Source organism: Scomber scombrus, chromosome 1 (genome assembly GCF_963691925.1).
Source record: "Scomber scombrus chromosome 1, fScoSco1.1, whole genome shotgun sequence".
Lineage (NCBI taxonomy): Eukaryota > Metazoa > Chordata > Actinopteri > Scombriformes > Scombridae > Scomber > Scomber scombrus.
The window spans coordinates 16,375,530-16,402,416 of NC_084970.1; the positions used below are offsets into that span (position 1 = coordinate 16,375,530).

The window sequence follows — 26,887 nt, forward strand, 5'->3', positions numbered from 1 at the left end:
CAGTAATACAGAAACCAAACTTATTGTTGTCCCTGCTTTGATTATGTTCACGGCTGAATCCTGTGTTAATGCATGTGTTTCATTTCCTTTTTATATTTCCCTCTAGTCTTCTTCCCTTTGATTTCTTGTCTCTCTTCACCCTTCATTGTAGCATATTTTTGTGTGTAGTGAACCAAAGTAAATTGATTGAGTCCAAACTTGCACTCCAATCATTGTTCTCCTTATTTGGATATATCAAGAGCTATTTAACTCTCCATGTCAGTTTGCTCTCTTTCAAGGACACTCAAAAGCAAATGGTGATGTCACCAAATGCTTATTAATATCTTGCTCTACTTGAAATAATAGTGGCACAATAAAAATGCAAATATAGAGCATGTTAAGAATAAAAAACAGGAATATAACAATTCAAAAAGTAGAAAAAAGATACAAAAGCTAAAAAGATAAGTTTAAGCATTACTTTTGGCACTGCATGTTCAAGTTGAGTGAGTATGTCCAGTGGATTCAGCTTACTTAGATAGTGTTCAGAGCAACATTAGCTCTGGGTGGAAGAACAAAGCCATCTCATTCATTTGGATAGGGGCTGTGTGTTGAAGTAGCGGGGGTCCCACCGCAGAAAACGTTGGACTAGATTCAACTTTTGCCGCAATGCAACGTCATCCGGCAAAGCACTGCATTGTGCCAAGTGCACATTCCTGGTGGATTACATTGTCACGTGAATGCTGTATTTGAAATTTTACCTTGTGATTATTGCAACAAAAGATAAAACAATGTGATACCACTGTGATAATTTAGCTTTAAAATCCTCTCTGTGACTATTACAAACTGCTGCACAGAGTTTTGGCATCTGATAAGCCTTTTAAATACATTCATCTGTAGCTCCAACTCGAATTCCTTGATTGTATTTCATTCTCACTGGTGCCTCAAACAACACGCCCACACCAACGTTGCTCCTTGCACTGTTTAACATAAGGCTGAATGCAGCCTTTAAACCCACTTAAGACCTAACATTCAGATGAGTTGAAACTTAAAACTACTTGCAATGTGCCAGTCTGCAAAACCTGCCATTTCACACCAATGCTGGTGTATCGTCCCCATAGTAACGACTCTTTGTGCTTCTGTTTTGACTTACAGCTTTTGGGTTGCTTTTTTTTTTTTTTTTTTGTGGCTTGACATAACTTGTAGCGTCTAAAAATATGAATGATAATAGCGATACTGAGTTACTTGCTATGGTTGCATTTCTAGTATTGATGAAACAGCAAAAACATTTAAAAAACCGAGATGGTCCAGGCTTTCTGATATGTTGCTGACTTCACTGCAGCTGTTGAAACAGGTGGCATGTCTTACGTTCTAAAACCAACCACTGGCAACCTCAGTTGAGCTGAGATGGGCCACCTCCTTCCAACTATCTGAGCTCCTTATTGGCAAGGATTGGAAAATTGATCGACGGGGAAAAGTAGAGCTTTACCCTTAAGACATTTAAGATACTTCAAGTGCTTCATCTGGGGCAGCAACTTGCTTTCAACCCAGACGTAGCAATCCACCATTTCAAGCAGAGCACCATGAGCACCTCTGATCCTCAGAGTAACCATTCACCCTCAGCTGCATATCAGCCTAATGTTTACTGGCGGTGACGGTTTGACAAAGTCTCTAGTCTCTCTGTTGTATAGACGTTTTTTCATCTACATTATTTTGGCTTCATTATCTAGGCAAGTCAATAAACTATTCATCATCTTCAATTTCAGCTCATTCAGTTCTGTGTTATTTGTTCCCTCAGAAATCTCCCCTCTCTCCTCCCCAAATTGTTTAACCATGACCTCTCAATTAAGTCTCAAGAGGGTGTTTCAATTCAACATCCAGTTTAATCAAGGGCTCACCTGGCTGTATCAGACACGTATGTTGGTCTGACAGTTTTAGTGTAAATTCCTAAATGGCGGCAACAGTTTCTGCTATTGTTGTGTATTTCAGGGTGTGTGGTCCCACAACATGGTTGGACGTCACGAATAGTGGCTTTTGTGCACTGTAGCTCAGTAGTGTATGTTTTAGAGAATGGGAAAATCATTTCCTTCAATGGTGGAGACAGCAGGAAACCTGAGACTGTGGCACTGAGTCAGAAAGACACAAAAGAAAAGGTCTTGAATGGACCCCATCCCAGACCAGCAGGGATATGTATGACATCTGGGCTTGTGGTATTAACCACAACATCATCAGTGACCACAATTGTACTTAACTGCCAGATACTTCATGTTTACAGGTTTGATGCTGCCTCATTGTTTAATTTCAGAGGATGTTTGTTTTTTTTAACATTTATTTCTGTTTTGCAGGTTGTCGGGGTTCATGCTGCCCTCTCCTATAGTCAGCAGTGGATCTATATTGGCTTTGTGGTTTACCACAGACTTTGCTGTCAGTGCGCAGGGCTTCAAAGCTGTATATGAAGGTAAGACAATATAAGAGTGTATTTGTATGAATGCTGGTCAAATTTACCTGCAAACTGCTTGAACTGGGTAGGACTTTTTTTTTACTGTAAAGATAACCTTTACAAAATAAGTACCACATTATACCAGATAAAGATAAGGCTGGACATTTATGATGGTGACTGTTACTGACGCTGGCATTATTTGAATGTATCGAATGACGGGATGGTTGCAATTGTTTGGAGTGATTTCCATGACATCGGTGGAGCTGATGGTAGTTATATTGATTTGTGATTATATATTTCAATATATCTATCATATTATTGCCTCTTTTTTTTGATCATCAATTTCTCAAGATGAACCATCTGGTGTTTGTCTGGGATCATAAATTAGAAAGAAGTAGGTTGTTGATTAACTGTCAATCTGTGTGTCAATCTATAGCACTGAGAAATCAGGGGGCGAACTCTTCCGTCGATCAAAAAGAGTTGAACAAGCAGCGATATACGTGCACTCAGGGTGAAACTGTATGGCTGAGCTCCGATTTATGAGAATAACTATTCATGTTAATGGTTCTGTGTGGGCGACTCCTGGCTCACAGCCCAGAGTTGCTGTCTTGGTCATCCCCTTCCATCAGTGTGAACTACTGTAATGTTTACATTATATATGTATATAGATCCTGTAGTCATGAATTCATGTGTCCTGTATTCTTATTTCTACACTGAAATTTGCTTGTTCACATCGGTGCTTGTTGTGTTGACTTCCTTCCTTGCTACATGTTGTTTTGCTGTGTGTCCTGTGCGTGTGTTACAGTATTAACGAGGTATACAAGACTGTTCCATGTATGCGTGCCGTTTGGGAAGTGACACAATGTGTAGCCTGACCTTTTGAAGACACAAACACACACACACACACACACACACACACACACACACACACACACACACACACACACACACACACACACACACACACGCACACACACAGACATACAGAGAGATAGAGAGTGACTGTTCCATTACGCTTGTATAATAGTTCATCTATGAATCATGAACTGTAAATATCAAAGACAAACTCAAGAGAACAGATACACACACTTACCCCCCTGTGTGTGTGTGTGTGTGTGTGTGTGTGTGTGTGTGTGTGTGTGTGTGTGTGTGTGTGTGCGTGTGTGCGTGTGTGCTCGCCTGTGTTATTCTATTTTTGCAAAAATCATTTTGTGTTGGTGTGTGTGTTGGTGTGTGTATATTCCTGGATGTGTGCGTTTCTGTATGTTGTATGCAAACCTAACAGCCATTAAACCATTTTCCAAGAAGTACTTTGTCTTTATTTTTTCTTTCCATTGTTCTGTTTCACATCTTTAGGGACCACCAAGTGTGTTTGTTGCCTCAGGAGTGTGTGTGTGTGTGTGTGTGTGTGTGTGTGTGTGTGTGTGTGTGTGTGTGTGTGCGTGTGTGCGTGCGTGCGTGCATGTACTGTGTGTGAATATGCGTGTGTGTATATAGATGACAGGTATTTTTGCTCATGTCTTTATTTTCTATGCTGCTTTGTTTTGCATTAATGTCCTTAACATAAAAAAATGGATGTGTGTGTGTGTGTGTCTGTGTGTGTGTCTGTGCATGCTTATGTGTGTGTTCTCTGATTCCAAGGCATGACCTTTGACAGGTAATGATGCAGGTTTGATTCAGTATAGGTGTTAGAAGATTCAGTGCAGTTTGGAGTCTTGCTGCAGCTTTCCAGAGGTAAAGTACCACTAACAATGTGGGCGTAGTGTACTAAAAAGTTACATAAATGGAACATTGTTTTACATATCCTTTCGTGCAATATGTAATACAATTTACTGAAAGTCAGTAAGACTGAAAGTCATTGTGCAGTGAAAAGGTAATTGCACGTGTAATATAACACGTTGAGAAAGTTATTAATCAGCTACACATCTGAAATTGCCAGAAATTATTTCAGAGAGACTTTAGGGAGTGCTAGTGATACCACAACTCCCACTGCATTTTCAAAGACAGCACTCAATAATCCCAGTTAATTCAAATCAAGACCACTAACACCATGGTCATGACTTTAAAAAAAATCTAAGACAGAGTCGCCATTCTACCTACTTAGTTAGTTATACACAATCTATAGTTGTAAGCACTAAAAGCAAGGTGAGGATGCTTACAAAAATATTACTATAAAACTGTTGTTATTTATAGAAAATATAGAAAATAAAGTGTATTATTTATCAATTTCATATAAAGTGCAGTAAAGACAAGAAACCTAAATGAAACCACTATTTGGTGGGACTCTGCTTTGCCTTTAAAACAGCAGCAGTTCTCGGCGGTACACTTGAACACAGTTTTTCAAGGTACTTGGCAGGCAGGTCGTTGAAAGCACCTTGGATAATTTGTCACAGTTCTTCTGTGGATTTAGGTGTCTCAGTTGCTTCTGTTTCCTCATGTGGTCTCAGAATGAGATGATGATGATGAGATCAGGGCTCTGTGGGGGCCATGCCATCTGTTGCAAGACCCCTTGTTCTCCTTATTGTTGAAGATAATTCTTTATGACTCTGGCTGTATGTTTGGGGTTATTGTCATACCGCAGAATACATTTGGGACAGATAAGATGTCTCCTTGATAGTAGTGTAGTAAGGTTAAGAATCTTAATATCTAAAGTGCCTAAAACTTTGGCACAGTACTCTATATAACTTTAGTAATGTAGTATGGTTTGATTTATCACATATATGGAGTATGCATAGGCCTAGTCATTTGGATTGATTATTGAAATCTGTTCAACTGGCTTGGACAGTTAAAAGTTGGTTTTGTTCCAGCCAATAAGATAATGGGAACACCTACAATGTGAGGATCCTCAGTTGATGGTTTAATGTGAACAGAATATTAGCAGTGTTGTTGTTCAGATAAACAAAGAAAATGGAGAGTTTTACTGTGCACATCAACGTTTATTCTTTTTTTATTTATCATTTAACATCGATCTGTTATGCTATAAAAAGAAGCTGACCCCTGCACATATCTTGCATACATTTCCTATTTGATTACCACCAGGAACCGCTCAGAAAAATACTCGGGTTACAGGGTCACAAACTTGACTTTGTATTAATTAATAGTGATTGAGTTTTTAGATCCTGTCTCAAAGCACATTTCAGTCATACATTGTTATAGCCTACTAATCACTAAATTGACACTCTCCCTCCAAACCTACCAACTTGAAGAAATTAACTTCAAAGAAATGGGTTCACACTATTTTAAATGACTAAATACACATGGCAAGAGGAATACTGTCTACAGTACAAAATGTAGCTGTAGTGTGTGTATATATATATAGTGTGTGTGTATATATATATACATATATATATATATATATATATATATATATATATATATATATATATACATATATATATATATATATATATATAGACAGTATTCCTCTTGCCATCCTCTCCTCCCCTCTTTTTTCCTCTCTCTGATGCTGTTCAATTAAACTAATTCACAATAACAAAGAATGTACTTATTTGGCCCTGTCTGTGTTATTGTCCTTATCAACCCATCCCCCCTGTCTGTCTCTTCCCCTCTCTTTTAACATAGCCAGTTCTGTCAACACATATTTTCTCTGTTCTGTCCTTTTATTAAAGGGAAACCAAATTGAATTATGAAAGTCTGAACAGATAGCTAACTGGTAGGACCCCAGTTGCCTGAGAGAAGGAAAGATGAAGAGAGAGAGGGTGTGGGGTGGGGGTGGGGGGGTCAAATGAAGCTATAAGTGGTGGAAAGCAAGGCCTTGCTGATAAAAAAAGAAAAAGAAAAAAAAGAACCAAGTTTGCAAACCAGCTCTGAAAGACAAGACAATCATCAATTAATTTCCCCTGAAGCAGGAGACAGAGAGAGGTGTGGAGAGAGAAATTTAAAGAGAGATAGGTGTGGAGAGGTGGATGGTGAGGGAAGAGTAGATAGACATGAAGAGGGGATTTTATATCCATCTGTGATGTAAGTATATCCCCTTTCTTGTCCTCAAACACAACATTAATAATATACAGGAGGACACAACTCTTCTATATCATTATCATTAAATTATAAAGAGAAGAATTCAAAGTGCTTTATTTATATTTTATGAACATTGATGGTGTAGTGTATTTTACTATTCAAGTTCACTAAATGAAAACCAAGAGAGGGGTTTTTGGTCACATGAAACTCCAATCTCCCGCAACCCATCTGTTTCCCCTCCAAAAAAAAGAGTTTTAAAGTATTCATACATGTTGCCTCTGCGTTCAGAATCATTTGGTGAGTGCAAACTCTTAAAGCTGTTTTGTCAGGAGTGAGACCTGCAGTCATATGGATGTGTAGGAAATAAGACGGATTAGGCTCCATGTTATGTGTCAGTCAGAAGAAGTCTCTTCTCAATGTTGGTGTTTTTCCGAATCTAAAAGAAGCCTTGGCGCGCACTCCTGCTGGAGCTGGGAGCTTAACATGTGTTTAGCACTCATGGTGCCAAATGCTAAAAGTTATAAATATTTAAACTTTTAGTAAAAGATTGCCTCGCCTCAAATGAGTTTGCAATTGTCGCCTAGCAACAAGAACCACGACCAGCACTTCCTTCGAGCATCTGTTAAGTGCTGCTACTGTGTGCAGAAGAAGAAAAGCTGCACTCGGTGGATACAGGACCTTACTTTCCTCTTTACAACAGCAACTGGACTGTCATGACTGGCATGACTTGGGAAATGGTGATGCACCTGGTCATCCAACAATCTTTTTGACTCAGGGAATTTTTGAGGGTTTTCCCAAATGGACCAAAGTGATCTCTGCTTCAAAATAAAATATGATCTTTATATAATATATAATGTGTCAAACTTAATTTTGAATTATTTAGTGAAGTTATACAACTCTTCTTGCATATGAATCAAACACTATAGTATGATGGGAAACTTGTGCCAGTGCAGTTTCAGTGCTTATTACAGCACGCTATGTTATAAAATTTACATTCATAAAGGAAATATCGACGAGTTCGAATTCGAGTTCGAATTCATTATAAATGTATAATACAATCTGAATACAAAATGATGACGGTTATTATATGTGTGCCAAATGAAAAATTGGTACATCTTATTTCATCAACAAATGTATTTTTAATGGGTAAAATGCTATTTAAGGCTAGTATACAAATGACCATGAAACTAATTATTTTCAGTAAAAAAGATGCTTTCACAATTCTCATTTAACATCTTGACTGAGAATACAAGAGAACTGCCCTAATTAACCAGGCCTATTAATTATAAACTGTTGATGATTATGTACAATATGCACTACAACGGTTGAAGAGTGTGTGTGTGTGTGTGAGTGTGTGTGTGTATGTGTGTGTGCGCGTGAGAGAGAGAGAGAGAGAGAAGGAAAAATAAAGACTCCTACTGTAACACCGCCTTCAAGCTGAAGACAAAGTAGAAACCCCATCTTCAAAGTCCCATCCTCCCACAGCCGCTACCCCCTGACACACACACGCACACACATGCACAAGAGAAAGAGGCCGAGTGTAAGTTTTTCAGTCCCAAGGCTAGCTGCAGAGTTTCCTCTCCTGTTGAGGGATTTATGTGAAAAACATGACTTGGAAACCCTTGAAAGGGACTTTGCACATTAAACACATGCACACGCACACAGAGTGCCTGTGTGTACACACGTACACACAGGCACAAACGTGCACACAGATGAATACATGCCCACACAGATGACTGATGGAGATTACATAGGGATCACTGTGGAAATGTAATAGAGGGAGTATGGAGAGGGAGTATGGAGAGAGAGTAAAAACAGGAAGAGAGAGAAGAGAGTGTGTGTATGTGTGTGTGTTTGTATAGTGTACATGTTCCAGTGCATGTGTTACAGGTCACGGGTATTTTTGTTTTCTCCCATTTATTGTTGTTATGGCGATACCCACCGTGTCACTTGGTATAAGTTATTATGGGGTATCACTTTTACACTGCATTACAACATGTAATGTGTGAGTGCCCATGCCTGAATGAGTGTATATCTGAAAAATTGCAGGAAGTTCATCCCCTTTGGTGTTGGCATTTCCACCATATCTCTCTCTCTCTCTCTCTTTCTCTCTCTCTCTCTCTGTCTCTCTCTCTCCCTCTCTCTCTCTCTCTCTCTCTCTCTCTCTCTCTCTCTCTCTCTCTCTCTGCCTTTTGCTCTTTTTTTTCTCTCTCCCTTTTGCTCTCTTTCTTTTTCTCTCTCTGTCCCCCACTCTATCCCTCTTTCTGTGCTGTGTAGACTGGTGTAGAATCCATTAGGAACACTTCTTGGAGCTTCCAAATCTTGCTGACTTGATGCAAGGCTTTGCACAGACTGTGGCAAGAGCCCTTTAGCCACCAACCATTGGACAAGATGCAAAAAGATTGCAGCCTCCTGCTCTGGGATTTTGGGTCCTTAGACATGATGTTACACATAAGAAGGATTTATTCATCTGGAGTCTTTTCCGATGCCTCTAGCCAGATAGTTTTCTTAGTGGTGCCTTTATTTCACACAGTTTCGCCTTACCAAATCTCAGAGGGCTGCAAATAGCCATTGCAGAAAATTGCACGACTGTAGATGGTAGCTGTGACATAATATGAGTATAAAGTATGGCATGTTAGCTGATAGTATTTGGAAGAGTGATTTTCAAATATAAGGTCTTGCAGGATAGATTTTTGATAATGAAGTCAAGAGCAACTGCATGCCTTTCTTATTTTAGATAAGGTCTGTAGTCAACCTTTTCTTTCCATGAATACATGTATGTGACAAAAAAAGTGCTTGAAATGATTAACCCACAGAAAATAATCCTCTCATAGTTCCTCTCACTCTCCACTCATAGTGTTGTTTTTGGCCCGAGCAGGCAGCTGTTTTCAGAGAATAAGCTCTAAAGCCCACTGTACACTACCTGTTACCACCAACGTTCAAACAGACAAATTTAGCAACTAGCAAGTGAACATATTGAGCATCTAAATAGCTACTAAAGAGCCAGATATTTCCCTCAGGCGTTGGCGACCCAAAATAAAGCTAAAAAGAGAGTGAATATTGATCTTACATTTACCAGTCTTATAAGAGAGCAAAAAAAGCAAAATAAACAAACAAAAAAAACCTGTTATTTCAGGTTTAAACTTACTTAAAGTTATACTGTCATGTTTTTTTTACACCATTATTTTTTTAAATGTAAATATTTATTTAGTTTAACTAACTGAATAAATAAATAAATTAGATTACTACTTAGTTTGTAGTTAGTTATCTGGTTGATTTGTTGAATTTTAGGTATTTATCCTGCTTTGATCCGGTCCACTACAGTGGTATTATTGAGGCAGTCAGTAAGACTTATAAAGTGAGCCTGTTATATTGTTTTTTTAAAATCTTTTTCCCATATTAATCAAGTCGAACAAGTTTAAAATATTTATTTAATGGCTTTTTGTTGAGCTGACAGCAGCAGCCTATTTAATATTTCCTCACAGCCTTTCCTATGCGGGATGAATGCAGCTCCAAAAATGTCTTCTCTTCAGCCGATATTCTGAGTTCATCAGCAGCAAAATGTTTGTTTTTTGCGCTCCATTACTTTCCAGACATTTGAAACCTGCGTCATAACAGTATGGCTTCAGATCTTATTCAGTGGCACAATGTAAATTAGATGAACTGCAACTGGGCTAAGTAAATACCCTGCTTAATGGAAAAACTGCTATGATGCAAAATTGTATGCCTCTGACAGAAATTTGCAACAGGTGGCTCAGACTACAACCTGAAAGATGTTTTAACTGCATATTCAAAATTTGTCTCAGCTTTTGCATTTTGAAATCTAGCTACCACCACATGCTGTACTTCACGCCTAACTCAGACCTTAGCTTAGAGGGTGGGTGGCAATTTGATAAGGTTTTTTAATAGAATTTTTAAAATGTAGAAGTGAATGGGATAATTTTGTTTTATAGCATATAATTATTAAAAATGCTGCAGTAAAACAACATGGAAAAATCATCACAAAGATACCTAGAGACCTGTTGTACAATAATATGCTGGCATTTGCTGATATCAACTGCTGCTTACAATGGGATTTGAGTATTTTATGGGATTTTGAATATTGAAATCTATGGTTTTGCTTTGCTATGTGATTACTAAAAATATTTTACCAAGAAAGTAATGACAGATGTATTTTAACAAAAATATTGAAACTTTCCCATTTTAAACAACCTTCATGGCCATTTGAGTATATATTTCTGGGTTTATGAGGTGCACCTGAATGCACCATAAAGGCCCTTGTTTGTAGAGTCTAGGGTCAGTGGTTAACAAAGCGATGTAGGTGCACAATCGATCTTTAAGTGTTTGCAGTTTTTAAGTGGAGATAATGCGACAGTGCCTCTCAAGAGTAGATGGAGTGATGTGACTGCAGTGTAAAAACTCAGAAGAGGCTGTTTGTGTGCAGTGGTGGTGCAGTTGTGTCTGTGTCTATTTGGGAGTATATCAGAAAGAGTGAGAGAGTGTGGGGGCAGAGTGTGCAGCTACTAAACTAAAAAAAACAATTTGTGGTGGGCAAAGTTTTATTGTGGTGGGCTGCCACAAATAAATTAATGTATGGTGAATGCTGAAAATAAAAGAACCAACAACACAAAGTTTCAGCAAATCAGGGATCACCAGTTATCATATTCAAATGGCTTTTGTGTAAACATAAAAACAGTTTTATTTTTAATATCTAAAACATGCTTCCACCATCAGTGCACATGAGCACCAGTGGTTTAAAGGCATAGTTTTTCCCCCCAAACTCATTATTTCTAAAACTTGTTATCACACATCCCACGTCTTTATATTTTGGAATCCATCTGGATAATTCAATTAAAAGTCGATCAGATACATTTGTGTCACCATACATTTGTTCTGAACATACTGTAGCTGCTGATACAGGAAAATGCTTGTGTTCTATTTTTAGCATATATAGATTCACAATAATAACTGCTTTCATTAGGTCAGAGAATTATTGAGCTTGTAGATTTGGCAACAGCAACACAGACTCCATCTATCCAAGTGAAAGTTAGAGGGTAAACAAGTCTCAGCCATTCCAAAGGAAAATACATTAATTTGGATTTCCTTTTGATTAGCTTGTTGAGGAAATGGGATGCATGTATACGGATGAAACGGGTTATATATACATGTAAAATATTAGCTGTTTGAAGTAGACTGGGTTGAGATGACTGCAGTTAATGGGCTTGATGTAAACATAATATGATGTTTATAAGCATTGCTTTGATGTATATAATAGGATGTCTTTTAAAATAGCACACACTTGCACATATATTTGGAAATGAAAACACATATGGAAACACATATATATAAAGATGCATTATACACCTCAGATTCTTATTTCAAGTGTGCAGTGTATTCGTTATATCCCTCCATGTCTTTAGTGGAGATGATGCTGCAACCAGCAGGGATAATTGATACATGAAACGTAGAAAATGTAATTTCCTTCCTTCCTGGAAAGTTAGTTTTTTTCCAGCAGGATATCAATGATTATGATTACGACTGACATTTACTGCATTTCTCTGTTACCCGTGCATAGCCTATTTTAGCCCAGTATCGACCTATTATCCTCTGCTCCTAACAGTATCTATGTGCCCTTCATTGAGAATAATAGGTTGGCTAGTTTAGTCAAAGCCAATGGATTCAGCAGGGAAGCTTCTTAGAGCAAACACAGCAAATCATTAAAGGAAGGAAGGGGTACTGGTGGATTTGTCAACTCGGATAGTCAGGTGCTGCTATATATTTGTTTATTTGTGTGTGTGTGTGTGTGTGCGCTGCGGAGATAAAGAGAAGTGAAAAAGCGACAGCGAGGCAGGGTGAGGGAGGGAAATGGAGAAGCAGTCTGTTACACCATTAACCCATATTGACTGGGACGCCATAGGAAGCTCTTCGCTGTGGGAGTGTGTCATATAACGCTGTTGTTACTGACGCCAGCAGTAGTCAGCTACATCGATCGTAGCAGCAATGTCAACTATCCTGCTGTGTGTGTGTGTGTGTGTGTGTGTGTGTGTGTGTGTGTGTGTTGTGTATGTACTGTATGTATGTATGTCCAAGGTTGGGAATTAGAGGAGTGTTCAAAGGTGATACCACTGTCATCAAAGTGTGTTGTCGGAAGATGCACACTCTTGCTCTCTCACTCTCACCCACACACACTTGTAGTGAGTGTGTAATCAACTTCCCACCATGTAGTAAAGTCAATATGACATCTAAGTGGTTTGAACTTAGCACTTTTTTATGTGCTGTTCTCTGTCTGTTTGGGCCACATGAACTTACAGCAGCAGAACTGAATGACGAGTTTCTGTCAAAACTGTGTACATCAGCATTTACACCTCAGACTTATCCAATGACTCCCACAGCTATTCAGACTTGGAACGTGGTTTTGCCCCTGCACGAAATCCACTCGAGGACAGAACTGTATTAAGGTCAGTATCACTGTCCAACAATCGTCTTGGCTAGCTCTTCTTCCTGAAAGTCATGTCTGCAGGGGAGTGTACCACACACAATGCTAATGTGTTTGTGTCATTGTTATGGTACAGTTTTCCTTGCATCAGATCTACAGGCCTATGAATGTAAGTTCATTGAAGTACATTCATAGGCCTGTAGATCTAATATGTTATGGGTCATTAATGTTAATGATTCAGAGTACAAGGACACTGGCTACTGTTGAAGATCCATGCAGGAATTTTCACTAAGCAAGGAAAAATTAGCCATATATAATCTTCAGCCTGCTAACTCGTATCTGTTGTGTGACCATTTAAAATATAGCTATTTATTGACATTCTTTTTCATCCTGTCTTCAACCAATTATAATAATATTGTATGCATAAGGGAAATAACTTCCAGACCTCTAATGGATGCAATTATGAGTCCATTCAGATTTGACAAGAAAGCCTTGATCTCTACCATCCCCCAGATAATTTCCTTTATCTCATTGGTGAATTTGGTAACATGCAACGGTCTCATAATTCACTTTTATATTATCACCTCTTTCACACAAGGAAATTAAATGAAAATCAAATTATCCACTTTATATACAATAGTTTAAAAAAAGATTGTCCTGATTCCTCAATTTGTGTTTGGCCCTTATAAAAGGCTCAAGACTATAATTTGTCTTATGGTTTATAATGTTGGTCTCACATGCCACCCATAGAAATGTATAGGTAGTAAAACTATAGAAAATGATGTGTCATTTGAAGGAATGCACACTGTGGATACATCTTAAAGAGAGCCTCTTAATGCGTCTGACAAACCTTTTGATGGCAGTGTTCAGGCAATACTTCTCACTGTAACTGTCATATTTACCAGATTCATGTGGTCATCTATCACTAGTAAATATTTTTAGAAGCGACTGCAATGTGTCAATGATGAAAACTGAGCTCTTCAGTATAGCCATAATATCTTGTTAACTGCAGGACTTTGCATTGAAATTGATTTTTTTGGCAGGGAATATATCCATCATTAAACTGGCACTCTCGTGTACTTACTGTAAACTCAGATATCATGGATCTTGCCCCAGTTTCCCACAGGTATTTACAAGTTCACAGTCTTGGTCATAAATTTGCAATATTTGTCTTTATCTGATAAGGGACCTCCCAAATTCACCATCAGTTTTGGTCTCTGGGAAGCTGGCCTCTAATATCCGTGGAGGTTGAACTGGTTTAATTATGATTTTCGGAACCTCTACAGGACTCTCCTTCATGGGCTGCAACTTTCAGAGGACCTGGGCTTTCACTGAGGACACAGTTAGTGTATGTCAGTTAGTGTATGTCATTCACAGCCTTCCATTCAGGTTTGAAGTAGGGTCAGTGATTAAACATGGCAGGCTTTTTCCTAAGCCGGCCTAATGTTATCACTTTTCCCACTTTAAATGGAGCCCTGACCCTTAGGGGTCACACTCAGGCTAGAAGGATGGCATGCCTGACATTGAACACTTATTATATACAATTACAATATGTATATAATGATATATTAACACTTATTTCTGGTTTCCTTAGTTCTCTTTAGGTAACAGAGTTGTGTGCAGTGTGGTATTTTTCGCCATTTTCTGACATTTTATAGACCCAACAACTAATCAATTAATCAAGAAAAAAAGGACAGATTAATCAATAATGAAAATATTTTGTTTTTGGTGCAGTCCTACTACAGATGGAGTAGTGGTATTGATTTTCCTGCTCAGTATTCTACCAGAAATAGTGTTTTCAAAGTCACACAGACACAAACTGTAGTTGATATGTTGGACCTGGGTTTGCTGGCTAGAACCAGAAACCTGAAGAAACAAACAAGAAAGTGCAATATTTCATTATACAAAGCTCTCATTGATCAGGCAGCATGCAGCCTCTCACACTCCTGTTAATTTATCACATTCCTGTATATGTAGATGTATCAATGCAGTATTGCGAACTTTTGAAATGTGAACATGTGGAGATTTATGTATGGCTTTTATCTGAGTGTGTAACATGGGACCCCCCAAGTTCAGATTTTCTGATTTGGGTCGCTTATCTTTTATGTCCCCCCAGTTACAATTCAGTGCACTTTATTCACTGTAATAGCCTAATGGGAATTGGGGGGCAGAGATAAAATATTTCTGTAGCATTTTCATATCTGTCCCAATTTTATCCTCTGTGTTTCTCTCTCTGATGATAAGCAGAGCTTATAAAATCTGTGTGAAAATCTTCGAGACAGAAAGTGCTTGCTTTCTGTTATTTAAGCTACATTCTCTGCGACTCCCAGTCATGCTTTCAGTTTCTCTTTGGCTTTCTCTGGCCTTGTCTCACACCTTAAAATTTAACATGTCATCAAAGGGAAGATGCAGATTATTATTGTCAAATTCTGGTTGAGGCTTGTAAAATGGTCCCAGTGAATATCATATAAAATGTTGATAACTTGGACATCCCTGTCTTGGCGAACTCGGAATTGACTAGATTATGTGTCTTATGTTTTTGAAAGTCTCAGCTAAGGCCCACAATGAAAGGGGGCCTAAAATGAGTCACAGTCACTAGAGCTGGAGCTTTTCTTTTTAATCCAGTAGCAAATACAATACACTTGTAATGTAATAGCCTTTTAATGTCCATTAAGACAGTTACCTGAAATATTTGATAATACAGTAAGTGAATCCTGTAAATAACAGATGTTGCAATTACAGTAAATGTATTTGGTTACTATGAAGCCTGGGAATATGTACTATGTGACTCTGAGGGGTTTTAATAGGGTGAAAGGAGCTGGTTAAAAGATAATTATGCTGCCTATTCAACATAGCTATTTGCTGCATTTTACATTCTTTATTTCATTATTTAAGTTAAGAGTTAAGTCAGATTATCTTGACCTCTTCTGCTTCAAATTTGATCATTAGTTTAAATCTCTCTGCTGCAGGTCTCTGAAATGTATGGAATGGTTTACTCACTGGATTGCCCTTTTAAGGTGGGGGTTGCTCTTCCTCACAGAGCTCAGATGAGGTCATGTAGACACAGAATTTCACAAAAAGGCCTGCATTCTCCTTTAGAAGAACAGAAAACATCATATTTTTGTCTAATGCCTTTTTTTCAAAACATTAACAGCAGCTTCTGTTGAAATGGTGATGAGCAACACTGGTGATACTGGTAAAATTAGTGATGATTTTCAGTCTCTGATCACAATGCTGTTGTAGTAATTACCAAGCCAAGTCAGCTTTCTATGGAACCTGCACATTGTGGAAACTAAAATGAAATTACATGTAGCATGGTCTCCTGAATGCTGAATTAAATTCTGAGTGAAGTTCAGAGTGGTTTCTGGATACTACATTTCAAACTCTGCATATTTTATCAAATTGAAATGCAGCTTTCACCTGAAGCTGAACTAGACATTTGTCTAAAAACAACAAGCAATTTCAACCACAATTCTATTCAATGTTAAAAACCTAAGTTGGTCAGTTTGAAATATGGATATTATATAACAGAAACTGGAGAATGTGACATCTGAAATTGCATTGTACTGGAGTTTCTAGAGTTACTTGTTGGAATTTTAGAGTTAAGTTACAGAGTGGAGCCTCATACTTCACAGAAGATATTTGGCTGATTACTTAAACCATAAAGAACATGCCTATCTGGTAACAGCCATGTTTCATTTTGGTCTGCTATCAAGTTACAAATTATTGACACCTGATACTGTATGACATGTCACCATCAACATATGACTATTTTACCTGGAGACGGTCGGCATGAGTTAAATATACGAAACTGCTGGCTGAATGTTTTATACACTTATATATGCTAATGAGAGGAAGTTAGGTTTGGAGTTTAGTGAATCCATGTGTTTATCCAACCAAGACATTGGGATCCAGAGTCATTCGCCCCATGTGCCCTCTGTTACCATCACAAACACTCACATATACAGGCAAAATGCTTAAGGAGAGCAGCACTGCAAAACGAGCAGGCTGAGATGGACAAAACACATTTGAGTAATGAAAGAATCTGCATTTGATCGGTTTTATTTCAGCCCATATCAATCCTTTTAAAAATGTTCGGCCCTGATACTGATCCATAGGGTCACCTCGGGACATCTCTGTGTGTGTATTGTATAGATCTGGTTCACAGTCACATCTTTAACGACACAATTTCATTTAGTTGTTAATAATAGAAGTGCGCAGTGTCCTCTGGTAGAGATCATTTAGAAGACAGTCACACCACTTCTCCCAACTTCAATAACTCTAAAACAAACAAAGATTGCTGCTGTTAACACTTACCTCGGAGAGCAGATTACTCTTTTGTGGTCCAAAATTCAGACATCTTGTGTTGACCACAGTCATATAAGTTATGAGTGTGTAATGCTCCTCACTTATTGTACTTGTTTTTCAGTTAAATTACGTAAACAGATGAAGCAGCAAATAATACATCTGCCATATTGAATGTATGTAGTTATACTGTAATGTGATGAGCATGTTTGACCTGCACCATAGAATAACAACCAGGGACCAATGCCTAGTCATTGAGAGGAAACAAATGGGGGGCGGAGGGGTAAATACGTTTTTTAAGAGAAATGAGAATAGATGATGTAAATAAGCAGAAGTAGGAGCAGCATAGAGAAACGCAGAAGATACATCAAGAAGCACAAGAGGATAGGTGTAGAGAGAAGAGGAGTGAGGGACAAAAGAGAAGAGCAGGAGAGTAGACTGGAGAGGAAAGAGGAGCAGACAATCCCTAGAATACCAAGCACTTTTCAGGCCGAGAGAGAAAGAAGAGAGGAAAGGAGGGGTTGCAGTAAAAGACGGAGCGCATCTGCAGAATACCAAAGAGAGAATAAATGCTAGGAGGCTTTCAAGTCATTTTTCACATTAATTCCAAAGTCTTTGCTAGTAGTTAAAAATAGACACACATTCTTTAGTTAGTGGTACATAGTTCTAATTAGTTGTTTTGAGGACATTACTGTAAAGTATTTAATAATAAATCTTTTTTTTTAATGAACAATTTGTTAGTAGATGGATGGAAGAAGTCAGCAGCAGAAAATAGTTTTGGAACAGCAGAAGAAGAGGAAGAAGAGGGGATGAGAAGATGAATAAAAAAGGAAAATGAGAAAAAAAAGAGAGATGATAGTAAAGTGAAGGGAAGGAAGAAGGAAAAGAGGGAGAACTGACTCTAAGAATCATGCTTGCTTGGCTGAACTCATACCTTTTCCCAAGATGCATTCTGTTTGAGATGTGTCTAAAATAGACCACACACACACACACACACACACACACACACACACACACACACACACACACACACACACACACACACACACACACACACACACACACACACACACACACACACACACACACACACACACACACACACACACACACACACACACACAGAGAGAGACACATACCTCTCCCTGGGGTGGATTCACTGTCATGCACACTGAGATATATACACTGTAGACAAGCTGCAGACACACACACACACACACATACAGACTAGAGACATCATGTTGTCTCACCTTAACTAACCGCCACAAGTTGTTAACATTTTACGGGGAGAGAGTGAACGAACAGAAGGGATATAAAGAAAGACAGAAGAAACAAAACAGAGGGAGTTGGAGCAAAGGGAAGTGGATATATCGACACAAACTAACATGATGTGCAATGTAATGATCGCTACAATATCAGCAATGCTATATCCATAAATCCAGACCAGCATGTACAGTTAATGTGTGTAATACATGCAATATCTGTTCACATTTGATCAATGATCACATTTTAAATAATGGTCTCACTGATTTTTCATGTGTTGTTACAAAGTTTCGGGGCCTATAAAATCTTCTCAAAACCTTTTACATTTCGCCAAAACTGCATGGCATTTACACAAGTCCTGTTTTATTTTCAGTTCTGTCTTAATCACAGTACAGTCACAGCGGTTTGTTCGTGTCATTTTTCAATCATGGCTGTCACTGACATTTTTTAAACATCCTCTTCTTTTATTTTCGCCAGTTTGGTCATGAGTAATCCACATCTCCTACTTCACATTTTGGACAGCATGGTGCTTCATGTTGTACATGTCTTAGTTGTGGCCCTGTGGTAAATTATATTTTGGAGAGGAAAAGACCTTGAAACCAGCACCATCACAACAGGGGAAACTGCTCTTTTCTCTCTGCTTTTCCCCCCCAACATGATCCACTTTGTTATTTCAGGTTACCTGGCATGTACTGCTGTAGCTGCAAGGCAACCTCGTGCCCTTTGAGCTCTTGCTGTGTTTGTGTTACCTTGCAAGGCAGAATACATTTTGTCAGACTTCAAGTTATGCGCTTTTGTCCAAACCACTGGCAGTTTGGACCAATCACCATCCTATGAGGATTACATAGTCTTAAGAATCCAGCTGCCTCGCAAGGTAAGACAGTGATAGACAGATGGTTCATCCCATCACCTGCCAAGTATTTTTTGAAAGTGCCTGTCCTTTTCCAAACTGTTTCCAAGGACAACTTCTCAGATGGTGCTGTGTAACAAACCATCTGGAGCATCAGGTTAGTGTCAGTGTTTGTTGTAAAAAAAAAAAAAAAAAAAAAAAAAAAGAAACTACAAATACATAAGAAGAAAGAGTTACATGTAGCACATGTCACAAATCAGGGCATTTATATACTGTAATCACAGCTCAAAGACTAATCATCATGAATACATTGTTTGTGCTGTCTGGGTCAGTCGTGCTCCTTGGTTTTTTCTTTAATAAACAGATGTCATGTACTCTGGGTTAAAACAGGTTTTACTTAAAAGAGCCATGATAATGACTTAATTACAGTAAACATCGGATTGATAATAGTCACATAACAATGCCAGAGAGATAATGAGAGTCACAAGTGATATAGACCAAAGAAGCCTTTTAGCTCTTTCTTTTACCTTTTCTCATATCTTTGAGTAGCACTCTCTCTCCTCCATCTTTTAGTGGTTTCTTTTCACAAGGGGCTCTTACGGGGTGAAGATAACTGGCTTGCTTTATTACCAGTCTGTCTTCATGCTGTCAGTCCATGGGCTATTTATTTTCACAAATCATGACTCAGCTCGTGAAGTGCGTATACAGTACAAAGGTAGGAGTTAAGGTAAGGCAGCGAGTACGTAGGCACAAAGTAACGAGAGTGTGGTCTGTCTCCTCTTCTCTGAAACCTGATTGGGTTGACTGGGTTTCTTGTGACCTTTCACTCATTACAGAATATTTACATTTTTACATAGTTTTTATGTCTTGTGCCCAGTTGTATCACTTTTAAGACCATAACGCCACTGTGTTCAGGGCCTAAACACCAGTCTAGTTAAACGAGCAGACAAAGCCAATCTGGAATATTTATGTGTCATTAACAGAGCAAGCAGCCAGTAACATATACAACACACACATAAAGTATGGTAGACAACCTTTAGACTTCAAATTCTTACTTTGATCTGTTGCACAGCAATATGTCCTCTCCTCTTTATATAGATAGATAGATATTTATTGTCATTGCATATTAAAAAAACACAATAAAATTTTGTTTGCAGCACCAAAACGAAATTTTGTTGTATTTATATGTACAAAGCAAGTGAGAACAACATGTGATTTAATTGTTTCTAAAAATATCAAAGTTATAAGAAGGCCCAAATTTAGTGAATGTTACCATAATTACTTGTTAAAAGAAATGATTGATTCTACTATTCCTAGAGAAAAGTTGATACTTTTTAATGAGAGACAGGGATTTTTTGTCACCAGCACCTAGTGATTGCTGTTGCTTCAAGTCATCTTAGTTGCCACTTGAAGCTAACTATCGTTATCCTTCATTTTTGTTTAGATTGTTTGTTGCCACAGATAGAAGAGAAGCCAGTGGGGCAGTAGTGATTGAATGCAGCCGATGTACTGTCGTGTTATCAGTTCTTGTACTGCACATACATCAGTAGTCGGTGAAAATGTGATAGTAGTAAGATTAAAAACACAGACAAGAAGATAATAAATATATGCTTAAAATTCACTATTGGTAGTTCTTACAGCTCTGCAGCACCCAAAACAGTTTGGATGACAGGTGTTGGTTTTTGAAGTGAGACAATGTATGTTTGAAATTAGCACAGTTACTAAAAAAAGAAAAAAAGATGCATTTTGTGAAAGGTTGCCCTAACCCTGTCAGTGCAGGTATTCCTAATGTGGAAGATAACTGACGCTATCAAAACGTCATCGTCTAAGTGTGCTGTTGTCAACATTTTCACCATTATGCTTGATGATTTTGGAGATGTTTGTATCGCTGGGAGGTTGCCATTTTAATGTCAGCAATATCTGCTGTTTAACAGTTAAAACTCTTTCATCTCTGTCACTGCCGGTGGTCCATTCTCTTCACTTCAGCTGTTATTAGGGACACATGAATTTTGAGGAGTTGCGTTAACCTTGTCAATGTAATTTTAAAAACCTGACATTCCAGTAAGGGCACATTATGACAACCTGACATATTATGACAAAAGTTGACATTGTTATTCTGGCAGTGGCTCTGCTGGTGGCATTTAATGAATTGAGGATGTGCCGAATATTACTTTTCTTTCAAAAGATGTCATTCTCACCACCTTGTTGAGTTCTGTGCAGGATCACATCTTGTGTTGCTTTTCAATGTAACAGGTGGTGTGGATCAAAGAGAGAGAAATATAGGGGTAGATTTCATTCGTACAAGATAAAATAACCCAACTCCAAATCTTCATATAAAACTGTTGGAGATTTTTAAATAACCTTCTAGGCTAATACAACAAAACAATTAGATGTGTTAGTCATGCTGAATCATTTGTTAAAAGAGTCTAGAATTTACATAAGCTTTTCTGTTACATTACCAAATAAATCCTGGATCATGGCATAAACAAATATTATTGACAGTGTGCTTCTGAGAAAGAGAAAAAACAAAAAAAACAATGTTTCTCACTGCCATCATCGCCTTGTTACATTTGAACAATCCTCTTGAGAGCAGCTTTGGACATCCATCCAGCCAGCCAGCCAGCCAGCCAGCCAGCTAGCCAGGAGTCACATCCAGCTCTCACTGTATCCTGTCATTTACCAATCAGAGTTGGATCCATAACACAGATGGGTTTGGCAAACACAGCCAGCTCCAGACAGAGTTGGACATGGAATGATTTTTGGCTCAACCACCAATAAGTAGCATTAGCATTCTCCGGTGCCAAATCTCTGCACATGTAGTTGTAGACAAAGCTGTTAGCATTGTCATCATTTAACCTTCTGAGGCTGGACGGCTCCTCTGAATTCTCCTGAATAGGTGAAGGTTAGACAGTGTCAAAAGACTGTGTTACCTACTGTATATACTGTGTATTGTGGCTGCCCAACATGTCTCTGTTACAATGGCCTACATACATTCCTCATTTAGTTTCTATTTTTTTGTTTTGGATGTATCTGTATTTCTAGAGGTTACGTAAGTATGTCACAAAAACAAGATTAAAAATGCTAATAACTTACTGTTAGTGACATGCTTAAAGTTGACATTCCCTCCCATGGCTCTGAACACCGTGGAAAGGTGTAGTATTTAACTGCAGCAGAGCGGTGGCTCTCCTGGCAGTAAGTTTATCTGATTACCTTAATAGAATTCACTACGGTGAAATTTGAACTCTTTCCTGCATCTTCTCCTTGGCCAGAATGCACTCAGAAGGCACTGGGGATGTGACACTCTGAATAAATGAACAGGATCCCTGATAGCACTCTGACAGAGTGTACTCACTGTTTGAAAACACATTTTATAAGTTAAAAGTGGAACGCCACACACAGACCTAAAATAGTTCCAGACTTTTCTATGATCTTTCTGTACTGTATAGGAAGCTGAATGTGACTGATTGAAATCACTATTATGTGTCAAGAGCAGGTGTTTGATCAGCCGTCTTAATTGTCTGTGCAGTTCGTGAATTGTAGAGCGTTGAACAACATGAAATTAGCTCTCTAGGGTCACGTATAGTTGGTGCAGCATTTTTAGTTTAAAGTCTGAGAGAAGCTCTTTTTGAAGGAAGAAAAAACAAAACAAAGAAAAAAACGTATTTCTGTCTTTTTTCTATTCCTCTCCCTCTCTTGTATCTATCTCTTTAACATCTGTTTATGTCTTTCTCCTCTCTCTTTTTCCCCCGATTGCGTTTGTCCTTCTGCACACCTTAAGGGTTAGACAGTCAGACACATTAACATTAACAAGGCTGACTGCATGGACGCCCACACACACACATGCAAACAAGGTAGCATTAGGCAAAGACACTCATAAGTATTTCTCCTTCAACTCTCTTGCCTTGTAGCTCTCGCTCTCTCTCCCTGTCTACTTCATGTCAATCCAAAGCCATTTTCATAAAGCAGACAGTGCAGAAGATGTTACTGACAGCACCAATAGAGGATCCATCAAAACTACCTAAAAGTGACAGGTGGCTCAAAGAGGATGTAGATGAGTTCTTTTGGCCTTGTTGCTCTGGTTCAAATTAGGGTTCATTTTTTGGAAAATCTACATATCCAGAAATATCTGTTAATCATAATGATGAGTTTTACTGCACTGGAAAAGAAAGTTACGAAAAACCTGCTTATATATGTTTGAGGTACCAAATAACTTTCTTGTCTATTACTATGTCTACTTTTTTCTATCATATAGTTTTTTGCAAGCACACACACTCCTTAAAGGGACATTTTGATATTATTCAACCTGGACCCTATTTTCCTGTCTTTTTTTTTTTTTTTTCCATCTTTCTGACTAATGGGGACAATTTTTTTCTTTTTTCTGAAATTGAAATTGGCCCAGTACTGAGCGGTAGGGCTGCAGCTGACAGCTGCAAAACAGGCTACAATGTAATCCGACAGGCAATAGTGCCCCGTCAATGTTCGTGCACTTAAAGTGCTTGTTTTTGCCACTGACAGACTCAGATTGTTTTAATGTGTCTGACAACATTATGGAAAGGGTCCCTACTGAGAAAAAAACTTTTTTCTTCACCTTTCGCTTAATCTGATCTTTTTGTTATTATGTCTAACCTAGTGTCGCTCAAGAAGTCCTGTTCTGAAATCTAGTGAAAGCTGACTTGTCAAAATCAGCTAAATATTTAGCTATGACAGAGTTATGAGGAGTGCCAGGAGGAGTTTGTTGTGTAGTACAAAAAGTGTAGCTTAGTGTTATCTCAAAGATTTTCAAAGCCATGGTTGAATATTTAGCTGATTTCGACAACAACTCAACTCTTGCTAGATTTCAGAATGAGACTTCTCCTTGACCGACTTGTTTAAACACAATAACAAACAGATCACATCAAGTGAAGGTAAAGAAAAAGTTTTATTTTTTCTGTTATGATGGGAAATAGGGTCCAGGTTGAAAAATACTGAAGTTTCCTTTTAAGAAGGCCCCTTCATGGTTTTTGCACCAAGGACTGTGTCCTCACACATGTAACCCCAGCCCCAGGTAGCTAATGAGTATTATTTGACAATTGTTGGGGTGTTGTAGTACACTGGAACGGGGCCTGAGTACGTCTGGTTTTGGCGCAGTATGCTTGCAAAGAACTAAATATGAATATGAAATAATTTGGCGGTGCCTCCAATAATATGTAAGAAGTAACACAAATTTAGGTACTTCCCTTTAAGTAAACAACTAACCTGTATTTTAAATGACCACAAAGTATAAACCTTATAATTAAAACACAGATGTAGTTTCAACAATAACAATTATTTATTACACAATTAACTGATTCACTGTTGACCTTTAGATGTGTATTGGTAACAATGTTCAAAACAATATGCTGATCTCACAGTTGTGACCTTCAATCAATCAGTTATAACCCACAAGAAGGTGAAAATGACCATAAGCTAAAATGTCCACAGCCCACACTCACACACACATTCACACCGGGCTTATAGAATAAATGCAAATTAAGTTAACACGTTGCAGGCCCGGTCGATGCTCGTGAGCGGTGAGGCCAAAAACGAAAGGCCGTTTCACTGGGTTTAACCAGCACAACTAAAAGGCACGTGCACAAGTACTTACAGATCCAACAGTCAGAGTGGAGGATGGGGGAAAAGGGCAGAGGGCACGAGGTTTCAGCGGCCAGGGTGAAGCTAGCGGCAACACGATGCAGAAACCACACGCCCAAGTACAGCAGCTACAGTCTCTCTCACAGTCCAGGGCTTTCCCGGTCCTCACTCTCTCCCTTATGGCAGTCCTGAATCAAATAACTCCTTTTAATATCAAAACTACAGGCTAACTCATGGCGAAACCCCACAGTATACAAACTACACAAATTAGCAATTGCTAGTCGCAATGCAAAAGTAGCAGTGTAAGGCTATGAGCATGTTGAGCTAACGGCTAGCAGCGATTAGCATTTTAGCTCGTATTTACACATTTCACATAAAAGTGAGTACATAAAACACATGCATTTACCTCTGACAGCTTCTCAGAGTACAAACACTTCCACCACGCGACGACTCTTCGTCAGTCTTGGGAGCTTAGAGTGTTTTTCTTTATTTTTTAATATACAGCTTACAGCTTAGCTCTTATGCTTGACGCCGATAAAATGGCTCTGCCGTAACTATCTTTGATGCACCGTAGTTGACGCTAAACACCTCCTACCTGATCAAGGTGAGGACAGGATTGGCTAAGGACTGAGGGTACAAAGATGAGAGAAGGAGAAGATGCTCCACTGCCCCAAAAATAAACACTTTCCTGCTCACTGTGCCAACAACCAACTATGAATTGCTTTTAAACTAACAACACACTTGTATCTCTGACTTTTTAACTAGTACATAGAATGACGTTTTACATGTTATAATCCAACATTTTTTAAAAACATATTTATGCCTTATGAACTGTTATTTATTATCAACTTAAAACATTTTAATCTCTGTAAATAAATGAAATAAGAGCCACAGGGCTACACACACATACCCACAAACCTCAGCAATTACGGCAAGCGAGCATGTCTCTCAAAATTTGAAGCATTGCAGTTGCACTGATTACACATGTCCTTGCTGATCAGCGTGTGCACCAGTTAATTCAAACAGTTCATTTAAACGGTATTCTTTTGTCCAGGGAAAAAAATATTGATATTGCTTAATGTGTTTCACAGTGGGCAACCAAACATCAGGATGAATGCTGATGAAGTTGTGGTAATAGAGTCTCATTGCATCTTTGGAAACATGATGGCAAGATATATGCATCTGACTATTCAAATTGAAAAGGCTGTAGTGACGTCATCTTAGTTTATTGAAACAGCATTGTATGTGCATGCTTTTGTACATACAGTGCATTCAGATTACTTTAAAGTAAACAATAAGAAATTAATACATTTTACATAATATGACAGCAATCTGTACAGACAAGTAAACACTATGCATGTACATAATTTTTTTTTGTCATACCTGATGTACCTTTTTCAAGGATGTCTGCCTACAAGAGGCTAAATCAGTCTGCCAACATCTTTTTAAAGAGCAAAACTCTATTTACCTCTTCTCAGGTCCATCTCTGAGCCTTCCATATTTTTCAACAGAAGTTCAGTCAAGCATGGACTTACTATGAAGCAAGTTGTGAGCCAGCACAGTGTTTGTTAGTGAGTGTGTGGTCACCAGTCGTGTCGCTTCCCGTCTGAGATACAGGTCACTTCCTGCCTACCCAAATGTCGCTTTCTCTCACCACCAATGACTCACACACACGCAGACACACGTTCACTTGTCTTGCCCTGGGCTGCAATGAGCACAACTGGAGTGCAACAAAATCACTGACCACGACAGACTTACAAACACACCCACACGCATACAATACACATGCATACACAATTTAAACACTCTCCCACTGGTTGGGTTGTAGAGTTGTGGCCTGTGTTGACAGCTTTCACTGTGAGAACTGAAACCAGTCAAGGATTATTCTGGGTGTGTGTGCATGTGTTTGTGTGTGTACTTGTGTCTGTGCATGTGGTAACCAAACCAGCCGATTGCTTGCTTGTTTTCTGCCTGCTCATGCAACAAATCCAATTCCAGCCAGTCAGCAAACTAGAGATGTCTATCTAAA

The 26,887-nt window shown here is 38.5% G+C and overlaps 1 protein-coding gene across 1 annotated transcript in view; it reads left to right on the forward strand.

The window, feature by feature from the left end:
- Window positions 1–26,887, forward strand: part of LOC133989379 (CUB and sushi domain-containing protein 1-like) — a 356,447-nt gene that overhangs the window by 47,641 nt on the left and 281,919 nt on the right. The window contains exon 3 of the mRNA XM_062428141.1: window positions 2,322–2,434. Coding sequence (XP_062284125.1) covers window positions 2,322–2,434 — 113 coding nt within the window. The remainder of the gene's footprint in view (window positions 1–2,321; window positions 2,435–26,887) is intronic.